Source organism: Primulina eburnea, chromosome 7 (genome assembly GCF_022965805.1).
Source record: "Primulina eburnea isolate SZY01 chromosome 7, ASM2296580v1, whole genome shotgun sequence".
Lineage (NCBI taxonomy): Eukaryota > Viridiplantae > Streptophyta > Magnoliopsida > Lamiales > Gesneriaceae > Primulina > Primulina eburnea.
Genome location: NC_133107.1, coordinates 1,012,244 through 1,025,955, shown reverse-complemented (window position 1 = coordinate 1,025,955; position 13,712 = coordinate 1,012,244). Strand labels below are relative to the sequence as shown.

General features: G+C 35.1%; 3 protein-coding genes across 3 annotated transcripts; 2 read left to right on the top strand and 1 right to left on the bottom strand.

Moving 5' to 3' along the window:
* Positions 1-732: 732 nt before the first annotated feature.
* LOC140836370 (large ribosomal subunit protein uL24z-like) lies at positions 733-1,502 on the top strand. The gene has a single exon (XM_073201845.1). The coding sequence runs from the start codon at positions 809-811 to the stop codon at positions 1,247-1,249; it is 441 nt and encodes a 146-aa protein (XP_073057946.1). The 5' UTR covers positions 733-808; the 3' UTR covers positions 1,250-1,502.
* A 564-nt stretch (positions 1,503-2,066) lies between these two features.
* LOC140836369 (mitochondrial outer membrane protein porin 2-like) lies at positions 2,067-4,987 on the bottom strand. Its single transcript, XM_073201844.1, has 6 exons — positions 4,794-4,987; positions 4,632-4,699; positions 3,160-3,270; positions 2,992-3,078; positions 2,689-2,897; positions 2,067-2,548 (listed from the first exon to the last, which is right to left on the bottom strand). Exons 1-6 carry the CDS (start codon positions 4,840-4,842, stop codon positions 2,242-2,244), a joined length of 831 nt encoding a protein of 276 aa, XP_073057945.1. The 5' UTR covers positions 4,843-4,987; the 3' UTR covers positions 2,067-2,241.
* A 3,367-nt stretch (positions 4,988-8,354) lies between these two features.
* LOC140836368 (calcium-transporting ATPase 2, plasma membrane-type-like) lies at positions 8,355-13,116 on the top strand. The gene is made up of 7 exons (XM_073201843.1): positions 8,355-8,939; positions 9,385-9,439; positions 9,526-11,474; positions 11,625-11,783; positions 11,885-12,056; positions 12,147-12,448; positions 12,552-13,116. Exons 1-7 carry the CDS (start codon positions 8,766-8,768, stop codon positions 12,798-12,800), a joined length of 3,060 nt encoding a protein of 1,019 aa, XP_073057944.1. The 5' UTR covers positions 8,355-8,765; the 3' UTR covers positions 12,801-13,116.
* The last annotated feature ends 596 nt before the right edge of the window (positions 13,117-13,712 follow it).

Genomic DNA, 13,712 nt, shown 5'->3' with positions numbered 1-13,712 from the left:
TTTCAAAGCGATAAGATAAGTGTCATTTACGATGTGTTTTTTTATTTAATTACTTATTAAAATTAATAAATATTAGTTATTGAATAAACTATTTAAAATTGTAACATTATTAAATGTAATACTAATTCATATTTATTTCTTTTTTTAGTATAAAATTTTTTCACAAGCATGGTATATATATCAACTCTTGTATCTATTTATATATGTTATTAAAAGATGCACACGCGTTGCATGTATTATTATTATTTTTAATTTGATCAAATAATACTAAAAATTAATATGAAATTATTTTCAATTTAGAAGAGGAATTCGATTTAAAAGTGAAGTTTTGTTTATATATTTTTATATGTAAAATATGAAGTGACTTAATGAAATTTTTAGTAAAGTCTAAATGATAATTATAAAATTAAATATTTTGGTGTCCTTTAAGATAGTTACTCTAAAGATCACACACATAATAATATAGTGTATATATTTATGTGTGTGTATATATATATGTATATATATATTCGGATTATCATATTTGTTTGTATACTTTATAAAATAAATATTTACACACACTTGGGCCTAAAAAATACTAAACGAACTAGATCAAACCTTCAAGCCCAAACGAAAGCCCTAGAAGCGCAATTGAGCCCACTCAAAAATTATAGTATATAAACTTCGAGCCCCAACGAAAAGCCCTAGAAGTACAATTGAGCCCTCAAAAATTATAGTATATAAATAGAAAACCCTACCTCTTTCCGTTCGACCTTCATCAGCCGCTGCACACAGAGCAGAGCCAGAGAGGGAGCGCCCGCGCCCAACGATGAAATTCAATCCCCGAGTGTCCTCCTCGCGGCGCAAGAGCCGAAAGGCTCACTTCTCAGCGCCGTCCAGCGTTCGCCGTGTTATCATGAGCGCGCCGCTCTCTGGTGACCTCAGAACCAAGCACAGCGTCCGTTCCATGCCTGTCCGAAAGGATGACGAAGTTCAGGTTGTACGTGGAACCTACAAGGGTCGCGAGGGAAAAGTAGTCCAGGTCTACCGTAAGAAATGGGTCATCCACGTGGAGCGGATCACCCGCGAGAAGGTAAACGGATCCACCGTCAACGTCGGCATTCACCCTTCGAAGGTTGTTATCACCAAGCTCCGCATAGATAAAGACCGTAAGTCGCTCTTAGATCGCAAGGCGAAGGGCCGCGCCGCCTCAGATAAGGATAAGGGCACTAAGTTCACGGCTGAGGATATTATGCAAACCATCGATTGATAGGTGAATCAATTAAGTTTGTTTTTTCTATTATATTCTGTTTTAATTATTGGATTTATCAGAGAGGATATGATTGTGGCGGACTTGTGTATGTTTTTTGGTATTTTGATTGTCTCTGAAATCATGGGTGGGTTCGTCAGAAATTCTATATTTAGACTTACCAGTCCACGATTTAATTTTTGTTTCATGACTTTTTACACAGTAATAATTTACAATGTTCAATTTGATATAGACTGGGGGTTCCATTGAAACATTTGGTAAAGCTTACGGTGTCTCCATGGATATACTTACTCCGTATTTTTTATGGGTATCATGTGTTGCACTAAGCTCAAATTCTAAATTGATGTTCAATTTACGAGCCTTCAAGCTATTGAAAAGTCCCAATGTGACTCGCACATGACCTGAACTACAGTTGTTGATGTGCTATCAGCAGGTTCCGGGTTCTGGTTCTTGTGGTTTTTTTGTTGGAGTGGAAAAAATATTCAAATCATGATAATCATGGCTTTTTCTCTCTTGAACCATCCTTGTATATATATATATTAGTAAACATTATTTCAATATTATCTTGATGTATTTTTCTTGATTTCGGAGTTAATTTGAAGCTGGTGTTGTAAGACGGGTGAAAAGGAAAAATGTTTTCGTGGCGTTGTACAAAGATGTCATTTGCGATGGCTGGCTCTTCGCATATTCCACAAAGCGATCAAACCTGAGAAAAATAAACAAACTGGAAAACCGCACTATCCGATGCATGCATAGTGTTGATTGGAAATTGGCACAAACAAATACAACGTTTGCTCAATATGAGTAAAATTATATCTCAAAAATGAGTTCTACGTGTACCGAATAACTCTAAAGAATATTCATATAAAATACCCTCGGCAAGAATCACAGAACGTAGATCCGTGAACAGTTTAATTCTGCAACTGATTATTCTGCGCTTCCTTAAAGCGCAACTTTAAGTAAAAGAAGCAGCGTGCTTTGGTAAGATGTTCTCAAGGCTTCAAAGCCAGTGATAAACCAAATCTTGGAGTTTTATCCAAAGACTTGGTGTCAAATTCACTGGATATAGTCACCAATGATTTTCGAATGAACTCGTGCTGCAAAAACGTCCCCACTATGCCATGATTGTTGAACTTCATTTTCAGAAGAGTCAGGCTGTCTATGGCGTAGGATCCTCCAACAGCAAATGTATTCTCATTCGTTGAGAATTTTCTGGCAATCTCTCCCACAGCAGCACTCTTCTTCAACTGATCGATGTAGTGTACGTATGATGCCTTTACGGTGTCTCCTTTGTCGCTCCTATCAATAGATATGAATAAGGGTCAAATCTTCAATCTTACAAGAAGATTGAGAGCTCGATAACAAGAAAAACAAGAAAAACAAGAAATGACGACTGTTTTTTAATCTTTAATGACTAGTATAAAAATGTTTGGACTTACAGAAGTATGGAAGCACAAGAATCGAGTTTTGTCAGAGAGATGCCAGCTGTGTATTTTATTAATTTACCAGAAGCGGTGTCATAACCAGCCTCCGCGCCCAAAGCAACCATGGGAGTACCAAGGTTCAATGAAACATCAATTGGAGGGGTCTGATTCATACCAACAGCTGCAGTGAGGGATGCATGAGGGTGGAAGTACTGAATTTCAAGCTGTGGAAGCAAAACAACAGAGCACGATAAAGAAGGTCAATGAGATTAAAATTGTTCGGAAACTATACATGCATGCATCATGCATGAATTATACCTTTCCGGATTCATAATTGGGATATTTTAGGGTGGCGATGGTCCTTGATGAGGGGACGATATCAGAAGAAGTCAGAGTTGCTGCAATCTGTGAAAAGAAGAGGGATTAGTTAGATGCGTGACAATGAGATAAGCATGTTTCCCTGAGTTGAAGGTTTAAGGATCCAACATTTGATTCCGTGTCCACTCTGATATCAGCAACGATATTTTTGTAATTGTATTGTGCTGCCACATCGCCAGAGGAGTAGCCTCCTTTATTCACAGTCGATGTAGTCAGGGCCTAAATTCAGGAAACGCTAGTAAAAAAAGTGCAGTATGAGGATAAAAATCAATAATAATAACTAAATTACGACAGTTTCCCAATAAACAAAGGGTAGCTGCTCCTCTCAGAGTACAAGGTTGTCCTTGTATTGCCATTGGTTAAGGATATTTTCAATCAAAATGTCAGTAATTACCTTAATTATGGATTAAATTAAGTTCTTCACTGGCCAAGGGTATGAAGTAAATGGCTTTTTTATCACAATTTACTGTTTAAGTTCATCTTCTGCGTATAAATATGCCCAGATCGGTTATTTTTTCATATACAGGCATGATAGTTCTCTTCACCTAGCACACAGTATATTTACTGCAATTCCCCGCAATTTCATGTTCTTCCTTTTTATCTAAACTCTTTCATAAATTATTCACTTTAAAAATCCCCAAATAAACGAGCGGATTGCTATAGATTGCCAACTGAAGACATCATTCGACAGATATTATTGAGAAACTTGCAGCAGGCAATAAACACGAACTTAAAATAAAAACAAACTCATATTTTTTTTTTACAAACTGATTGCTTTCTCTTTTCATAATGTATTGGGGAAACAGCGATTTCCAGGAGCTGATCATAAATTCAAAACAAGGAACCATTTAATAATTGACAGATAATATAACTGCGAGGACCAGACAGACCAGTACCAGTAGACAGACAGTATTCATTTATCGAAATTAATTCGTTTGCATCTTGAAATAACACAATGTGCAGATAAAAATTCATGATCTGTCTCCAAACTGAATAGCACCTGTTGTTTCCATTTTTCTACATCCCATGACAGATCACCACAATTGACATGTAGAAACTTGCACTTAATAAACTAAAGAGCATAATCAAGGTTGAAGTCTATGCAAGAAAGAGATTTGGAAAGAATAATGTCGATGATGAAAAAAACATAATACAGAAATCAGGAGGAAACGTGTCCATGTTCGCCGCAAAAGACAGAATTATTGAAGCTCATTAAACCAACATCTACAAATGAACTACTAAAGCAACAGATGGAAAGCACAAAGAAAATTCATTAGCAATCATACGAAGAAACAAAAAATAATAAACTGAATGCAATAGTTGCTGAGTAATTTAGACTACTAAATGCATATATCAAAAGCCAATCGACAAGAATCGACCATACAAAACTCTGGCATCTATACCATTGTAGAGCACAAATTCCAGAAATCACAAATAAAGCAGAATCACAAAATGGAAAATTATCAAATCACGACACGAATTTTCCTGAATAATAATAGAAACCACACACAAAGATATCACAGTATCCATACATACACCACAAATTTATGCGTTTGGAAAGAAAAAGTGAAAAATCGCACCACTCCGGATTCAGTGCAGGTGGATACAGAGAATTTGTGATCGGAAAGGTAGTCCTTCGTCAGCAGATCTACAAAAAAAAAAAACGAAAATTAAGTCACTCGAAAATATCTTAAAAATAAACAACAGAGGAAGGGGATGCTGAATTTAGATCGAAAAAAAACCTTTGGCTTTCTTTCCAATGTCTGAGAAGATTCCCGGTCCCTTGCTCATTTTGAAGCTCAAAATTAGAGAAATAGAAACAGAACTGACACGAAATGATGCAAACGAAATTGAAGAAATAATAGGAACTGTACGTGTACGGTGATTGTTTGGAATTTATTCTCGTTGGATTGTTTGGACCGTTGATTTGAACTTCTGCGATCTGGTATTTGTAAAAAAAGAGTTGAGCCATGTTCCCCAAAGTCGCGTTTCTCGATATAATTTTCATTTCGAAAGCGGTAGTCTCACATGATTTCTTCCATGTTCTTATCGTGAGAGAATTAAAAAAAATTGAAATGATAGAATATTAAATTTATTTCATCATACTGCACCCCTAAACACAATAATGTATCCTTTTAGGACTGCTCGAGGGGTGGATGGAGAATAATATAAGGCATTGTTTGGTGTGTATGATAAAGGGGATTGATTGTTAATCCTTCATTTATCATGTGTTTGGTGTGCATGATTAAGATTGTGATAGGCCCGTTCAGCCCGCACCCGGCCTACACATATGCATTATTATCCTCATGTGGATGATTATATAATCCTTTGGAGGAGAAGGGATTATGTTTAATTAATTTAAATTTTTCTTTAATATTCTAAAGTTTAAAATAATTATAGATTCAAAACATTTAATAATATTTAAATATAATTTTTAATTTGACTAATATTATAAATAATTTAATTATTATTGATCATATTTTTTATTATTATATTATTTTTAACTGTAATATTATAATTTTTATTAACTATTTTTTATTATTCAAATTTGTATTAATATTTTAATTATCACAATAAATGCATATTTATATTATTATCAAAATTTAATTATTTTTTCGATTATTAATCGGGTTTTTAGTTTTTTTTTTCGAAAATTAGAATTAATGAAAATTTAATAATTAATATAATATTTAAATTTTATTTATAATTTTTTAAATCAATTAATTCTAGATATTTTATTTATTTATTCAATCATTTTAAGAATATATTACTAACTAATATATGATGAGGGCATTTTAGTAAATAGATAACAAAAATAATCAAGCAAGTTAAATTCATGCCAAACATCATATAATTTATCATAATGTATTGTGTATCCTTACTTTTTATTTTATAATCACTATTATTATATATCATTTACTTATCCTATCACACGAACCAAACGGTGCCTAAATTGATCAATAATCATGAGTTTTATTTTTTCAAGCAATATTTTTTCACATAATTTTATCGCACATGATTTACTAAAAACTATTTACATGATTAACGTAGTTTTCAAATTATTGTTTTTGATTTCGAACATACCTAACGTGCATTGAAAGATAGTGACATAATAATAATAATAATAATAATAATAATAATATGAAATAAAACTTTTGGTTTATTAAACCCTCGAATACAAGTTTGGCACACTATAAAAACTTTACTTGTGAGAACAATAAAAAATGTGATGTTTGAATTTTCGTACAATTTAAAATATTTAAGTTATATCATTATCATCAGCTATAAAAATACTTCCATTCATTTATATAAATTTATATTTATATAATCCAATAAATTAATAAATATAAATATCTAACGTTATTACCTAAGGACTAAACAAATTTAACTTACAAATAAAAAATAGTTTATTTTTAATTAAATTAATTTTTTGGAAAATAAATAATGATATATTTGTTTCTACTAATATTTGATTAATTATTTTTAATTTTATTTTACGGGCTAAATAAATTTGGAGCCAAAAGTATATGCGAAATATCGTCTATAGTGTGTTATAGTTGACTACATATTTAAGTTTATTTTAATAATTAATTTAATATGTAAATATCTCTCGTGCTATCAATATCCCTTTTAATTATGTTTAAGAAATAAAAATGTAATTCAAAATTCTTTAAGCTAATTAGTTGAAGCAATATTGTTATTCTATTCGTTTTCATATTGGTTGTTATCAAGAAAATTAAATACAAAAAAAAATTAATCTAATTTCGTTTGGCATTTAGAGACGATCCTAAATTTATATTTAGGTTTCATTAATTTGTGTTGATTTGTGCAAATGCATTGATATCTTAAGGCCATAAAAACATGTTTAGAGTGTAATAATAAATTTGTGAGTTTAGGGAAATTTCAAGAGTAATTCACTCCGTAAGAACATTTTTAAAATAAAATATTTATTTCAAAGTCAAAAAATTGTATTTGAATTAAATCATTTGAAATCCATGAATTTCGAATTAATTTTCATTGTTAAATAACCTCAAGAAAGGAAAATTAAATTCATCTCTTATTTATTTAATTAATCACAATATATTTCGAATGGTTTGAATATTCTAATAATCTATGAATTATTTCAACTGTAACATAAATAAGTATGAACATGAATTGAATTTATTCTCTTTAAGTTATTAAATAATAAAAATACATTTAAAATTAACAGATTTCAAATCTGTTATCCAAACACAACCTTAAATTCATTGGCCACCATCGGGGCCATGTACATTTCAATATTTGAATCGGACATCATAGATGCGCTTTTCCCACACATGCAAAGTTTGCAAATAATTCATGCACATTGATTTGTTCATAAGAATAATGAACCTCCTCAAAAAATGTGAGGTCTACGTACCACACATACATAATTGAAAAACTTTTATTTCATCGAAAGGACTGAAACATCACTTATTCTTTTTTTATTATTATTATAACTCACGTAGAGAGGGAAGATCGAACCCGAAGAACAGTTTAATCCGACAGATATGAGACCATTGAGCTACAAGCCCGTTCTCGAAACACCACTTCTTGATCCCATTATTTCTTAAAAAAAAATGTACATTCCTTAAAGTATCTAGCTTAGTTAATTGACAACTCCACGTCGCGAACTGCATCGACAAGGGCATCATGGTTTGGACACTACATTAGTACAGTAGTCCGGATCTTCGTTTAGATGTGGACGTCCTAAGATGGCTTGGAGTAGCTTGTTGACAAGGAGTTGGCGTCAATGATATGATGTCATCATCTAGTTGATATTCTTGTGCCATGACTTTGTACAGTTGACTACATCTAATCTGTGATTTGATATTTTATCAGTATATATCAAATAAATAGATTTTGTTTTGAACAATAATTTGAATAATTTGGGAAAATGTTGGAATCTTTCGAACAAATTTGTTTAGATTTGAATAAAATTCGAACTCGAATATATTTATTTACATCTTTAAATTCGTTACGTAGATCCAGGGGAATTAATTTGGACTCGTGAATAAAGTTCGTATGTTGAGAGATTTTTTGAAACGAAACCGCATAAGCATTAAGAAGCATGCATTTGTTTTAAAAACAAAGTGTATCTCTACTTTATTGTAGCCATCTCCACCAAACTATTTATTTTTATTAGTAAAATAAAATAGTGGGTTCACCGTGTGTGGAACGTGTGAAGACCAATTAAAAGTAACGCGTTACACAATAAATAGTAAATTAAATTTTCTTTCTGTAATAATATACTTTACAACACGTTAAAGTCAACATGAAAATTCTCATCTGACTCGCACTTTTCGTTCAACATTCCAAGAAAATAGGAGCACAACTGCTGCAAATTTCGCAAATCCCTTAACCACGCATTTCTAATTTCTCCTGCCAAGAAATCGGATCGAACAAATTTATCTCTATCATCGCTTCTTCTTTTTTTACTATTTGCGGATTTTAGCAGAACATTCGTGGGAAGTTTCTTTCAGGAAAATACCAGGAAATTTCTTGGATGTGGGCGTTTCTTTTCGAATCAAATGATGCAGAGCTTCGTCCTTTGATGGGCCCCCGATCTTTAATATATTCGAAATGCAACGAATATTTATAAAACGATAGAAGCTCTGAGCATCGAACACAGATTATAGTGCAAAATATTTTGGAATAATAACAAGGTAAGAGATAGCTCATTGAGGAGGGGAAACATGGAGAGTTTATTGAGTGAGAAATGGGACGTCAAGCCGAAGCATGCGTCGGCGGAGACGTTGCAGCGGTGGAGGGATCTCTGTGGGCTGGTTAAGAACCCCAAGCGACGGTTCAGATTCACTGCTAATTTATCCAAGCGCCACGAGGCTGCTGCCATGCGCAAAACTAATCAGGTTTCCCTTCTCCTCCTCCTCCTGTTTTATCATAACCACTATTTTTACGATGTGGCGTTGACTTTCACCATTTTATCTTATTTTTATTTTTTTATCTTTCTTAGATTGTTCCTTCTTCTTGGTCTATGCACTAGATATATATTTTTATTTGAAGGAAGGATTTTGAATCAAGAACTCCTGATTGATCATGAATTAATGTCACAATCTTGAACATTGACTGATCTTTAAAATGTACGAGAATCTCAAATGTATATATAGATAATGAAAAATGGGATTACTCGCAGTCAATATGTTCCTCTTCTCTTCGAAGTTCTTTTACTCTTCCTGTTGAGTCAAAAACATTTCATGTTGTTTCCAATACGTCTGTGATCATAATTTATACATAGGTTTGCAAAAGTGGCTGATTGTAGATATATCTCGTTGTATATATATATATATATGTCAGGAGAAGTTGAGAATTGCAGTCCTGGTCTCAAAAGCTGCCTTCCAATTCATACAAGGTGACTTTCCTGATAATTTGCTTAAACCGAGGTTTCTTGGTTCCATAAATTCTTAATCTGAACCTCTGTCGCTAAACTATACACAGGTGTGCAGCCGAGTGATTACACTGTACCTAAGGAAGTTGAAGCTGCTGGTTTTCAGATTTGTGCTGATGAAATAGGGTCCATAGTCGAAGGTCACGATGTTAAAAAGCTAAAGTTTCATGGGGGGGCATCTGGCCTTGCAGAAAAGCTCGCCACAAGCTCCACAGATGGGCTTTCTACTGATACTGAATCTCTTAGTCGAAGAGAACAGATTTATGGCATCAATAAGTTTCAAGAAAGCGAAATTCGAAGCTTTTGGGTGTTTGTTTGGGAAGCCCTTCAAGATATGACTCTCATGATTCTTGGCGTATGCGCGATTATTTCTTTGATAGTCGGCATTGCCACCGAGGGATGGCCTAAGGGAGCTCATGATGGACTCGGGATCGTTGCTAGTATCTTGCTGGTTGTCTTTGTAACAGCTACAAGTGATTATCGTCAGTCTTTGCAATTCAAGGATTTGGACAAGGAAAAGAAGAAAATTACCATCCAAGTTACAAGAAACGGGTACAGACAGAAGATGTCGATTTATGAGCTTCTTGCTGGTGATATTGTGCACCTTGCAATTGGCGACCAAGTCCCTGCAGATGGCCTTTTTCTTTCAGGATTCTCTGTTTTGATCGACGAATCTAGTCTGACCGGAGAAAGCGAGCCAGTTATGGTTAGTCCCGATAATCCATTTCTTCTCTCTGGAACCAAGGTCCAAGATGGCTCATGCAAGATGCTTGTTACCACTGTTGGCATGAGAACTCAGTGGGGGAAGTTAATGGCAACGCTAAGTGAAGGAGGGGATGAGGAAACACCATTGCAAGTTAAACTAAATGGGGTGGCGACTATTATTGGAAAGATAGGCCTCTGTTTTGCTGTTGTGACATTTGCTGTGTTAGTCCAAAAAATGGTTGGCAGTAAATGGCACGAGGGAACAATGTTTCGCTGGTCTGGAGACGATGCTTTAGAGTTATTAGAATACTTTGCCATTGCAGTTACCATTGTCGTTGTAGCAGTTCCTGAGGGTCTCCCTCTAGCCGTGACGTTGAGCCTTGCTTTTGCCATGAAAAAAATGATGAACGATAAAGCTCTCGTACGAAACTTGGCTGCCTGTGAGACCATGGGGTCGGCCACAACCATATGTAGTGACAAGACCGGGACATTGACGACTAATCACATGACAGTGGTGAAATCATGCATTTGTATGGAGGTCAAGGATCTGAGAGAACCAAGAACTGCATCTGCTCTACGCTCTGAGCTCCCCGAAACAGTAGTTAAGACCCTGCTGCAGTCGATTTTCAACAATACTGGTGGAGAAGTGGTGGTTAACAAGCAAGGAAAACGAGAGATTTTGGGGACTCCAACTGAGACAGCCATCTTGGAGTTTGGACTATCTCTTGGGGGCAATTTTCGGGAAGAAAGACAAGCGTATAAGTTAGTGAAAGTAGAACCATTTAACTCCACAAAGAAGAGGATGGGTGTTGTGTTGGAGCTTCCAGGACACGGCCTTAGAGCTCATACTAAAGGTGCTTCAGAGATTATTCTTGCTGCATGTGAAAAGGTGATTGATTCTAATGGTGAAGTTGTCCCCCTCGATGAAGCATCCATGTGTCATCTTAAAGAAATCATTGATCAGTTTGCTAGTGAGGCTCTGAGGACACTTTGTCTTGCCTACGTAGAACTTGCAAGCGGGTTCTCCCCGAATGATGCTATTCCAGCATCTGGTTATACTTGTATAGGGATTGTGGGAATCAAGGATCCTGTGCGTCCCGGAGTTCGGGAATCCGTTGCACTTTGTCGTTCAGCTGGCGTGACTGTTCGGATGGTTACAGGAGACAACATCAACACTGCTAAAGCTATTGCGAGAGAGTGTGGGATACTGACTGAAGATGGTATTGCCATTGAAGGTCCTGTTTTTCGTGAAAAAAGTATGGAGGAATTGCTTGAATTAATTCCAAAGATTCAGGTAACTAACGCATTTACTTCTGAAAATTACCAGTTTTTCCCCAACTAAGAAATATGAAATGTGCCCTCCAAATTAAATAAGGTCCGTGAAACATGACAGACAGATACACACACACAGCTTTTAGCTTATGGTCATTTGCATGCATCTCAGGTTATGGCTCGGTCTTCGCCACTAGACAAGCACACATTGGTGAAGCACTTGAGAACAACATTTAATGAGGTCGTGGCAGTGACTGGTGATGGGACAAATGATGCTCCTGCACTACATGAAGCAGATATTGGACTTGCAATGGGAATTGCAGGAACTGAGGTGATTTTATAAAATGAAATGGATAAAAATTAAGTGTCTTTTGTCCAATCAAGTTTTTTTTTACATATATGAGATTCATTATTATAATGTGATGAAATCAGGTAGCAAAAGAGAGTGCAGATGTCATAATTTTGGATGATAATTTCTCCACAATTGTGACTGTAGCCAAATGGGGACGCTCAGTGTACGTTAACATACAGAAGTTCGTGCAGTTCCAGCTGACTGTTAATGTTGTTGCATTGGTCGTAAACTTCTCCTCTGCCTGCTTGACTGGTAACAAAGCCTTTTTAAGCAAATATAATATTCCATCCTCGTGTACTTGGGGAAAGATATTTTTTCTCATGCTTCGAAATGGCATTTCAGGAACTGCTCCTCTGACCGCTGTTCAACTTCTGTGGGTAAATATGATTATGGACACATTAGGTGCACTCGCACTGGCAACCGAGCCTCCTAGTGATGAACTGATGAAAAGGTCTCCTGTTGGAAGGAAGGGAAACTTCATTAGCGCTGTTATGTGGAGGAACATCCTAGGACAATCTTTGTATCAGTTTTTGGTCATATGGTTTCTTCAAGCTTGTGGAAAGACAATATTCATGCTTCATAGTTGCCCTGATTCAGATTTGATACTCAACACGATTATTTTCAACTCATTCGTTTTCTGTCAGGTATCTGTTTCTGTCTTGACATTTTTTTTAAACAGCTGTCCATTAACATGTCCACAGATGCTTTATTGTGCTATATTCCTTCAACACATCTGGTTTGTTGCAGCTTTTCAATGAGGTGAACTCCAGAGAAATGGAGAAAATCAATGTGCTAGAAGGAATTCTGGATAACTATGTTTTTGTATCAGTTCTTGGATCTACAGTGCTATTCCAGTTCATAATCATTGAATACCTTGGCACGTTTGCGAACACAACTCCGCTTACTTTCATGCAATGGTTTTTCTGCATATTCTTTGGATTCTTGGGCATGCCGATTGCTGTAGGCTTGAAGAGAATTCCATTAGAGGGCTACTAAATGAATGATGCAAAATTCTTGAACATGGCCCCTATAGCTCAGGATTAACGGCAGGGACAGTACTAAGAAATCTTATATGGTAATGAAAGTCGAGAAGTTCCATACCCTTTTTGCGGGTTTTATAGAGTTCCCAGAGGAATCAAGTAAAAGCCTGTAGAGCTAACCATTTCACGGAAGTAGTTAGTGTAGGTGAAGGGGAGTAGGGAAATTGTTCATTCTTATTACAGTAGTCTGCGAGACAGTTAATTTCTTTGCCTTTTGGCATGTAAACTGCCAAATGGTGTAGGTCTTTTATTTAAATCAACTGATTTCTCTTGTTCTACCCGAGTATAAAAGAAAAATCATTTGTGCAGTCACAATACATGTTTTCATTCAAGTTTTACGAAATAGGACATGTGAAACTGTAGTATGATCACGAGACAACATTTGTGTATCCGCTAACGTAAAATAATTATTAAGTTTGCATAAAACCACATGCAGTGGCAATAGGAAAGAATACTAGGTCATGTAAACTGCGAACCTCCACAATGTGATGATGATGTATCGGAAGCGGGCACACGAGTTTATGTTTCTTCCATTGAGAATCTCCTCAGTCCTCAGTTAATCAAACACTGAAGACATGAAAACCGGCTCAATCAAAGATATAGCTTTGAGCAACTTTTGTCTGTCATATCTCCATTACCTAGCTCCTCCACTTCAGTCTCCAATTTAGAGAGTATCTGTTGGAGGGATGCCAATATCATTCGTTAATTTCTCGTTGTTGTTATTATTATTATTATTATTTTATCAATATTAATAATATAACAAATAAAAATAATAAAAACTAGAGATTAATTGTCAGATGAAAGAGGGATTGCTGATAACTGTTTTTTTTTATATATCTCTTCACGAAAATGATTAATTCAAATGTTT

What these genes read in the sequence shown, in the direction of transcription:
- LOC140836370 (XM_073201845.1), top strand. Translation starts at nt 809, where the DNA reads ATGAAATTCAATCCCCGAGTGTCCTCCTCGCGGCGCAAGAGCCGAAAG.
- LOC140836369 (XM_073201844.1), bottom strand. Translation starts at nt 4,842, where the DNA reads ATGAGCAAGGGACCGGGAATCTTCTCAGACATTGGAAAGAAAGCCAAA. An exon ending in GAGTGGACACGGAATCAAAT is followed by an intron (nt 3,079 to 3,159) that starts GTTGGATCCTTA and finishes TTCTTTTCACAG; the next exon opens with ATTGCAGCAACTCTGACTTC. An exon ending in TCTTGTGCTTCCATACTTCT is followed by an intron (nt 2,549 to 2,688) that starts GTAAGTCCAAAC and finishes ATCTATTGATAG; the next exon opens with GAGCGACAAAGGAGACACCG.
- LOC140836368 (XM_073201843.1), top strand. Translation starts at nt 8,766, where the DNA reads ATGGAGAGTTTATTGAGTGAGAAATGGGACGTCAAGCCGAAGCATGCG. An exon ending in CCATGCGCAAAACTAATCAG is followed by an intron (nt 8,940 to 9,384) that starts GTTTCCCTTCTC and finishes TATATATGTCAG; the next exon opens with GAGAAGTTGAGAATTGCAGT. An exon ending in TGCCTTCCAATTCATACAAG is followed by an intron (nt 9,440 to 9,525) that starts GTGACTTTCCTG and finishes AACTATACACAG; the next exon opens with GTGTGCAGCCGAGTGATTAC.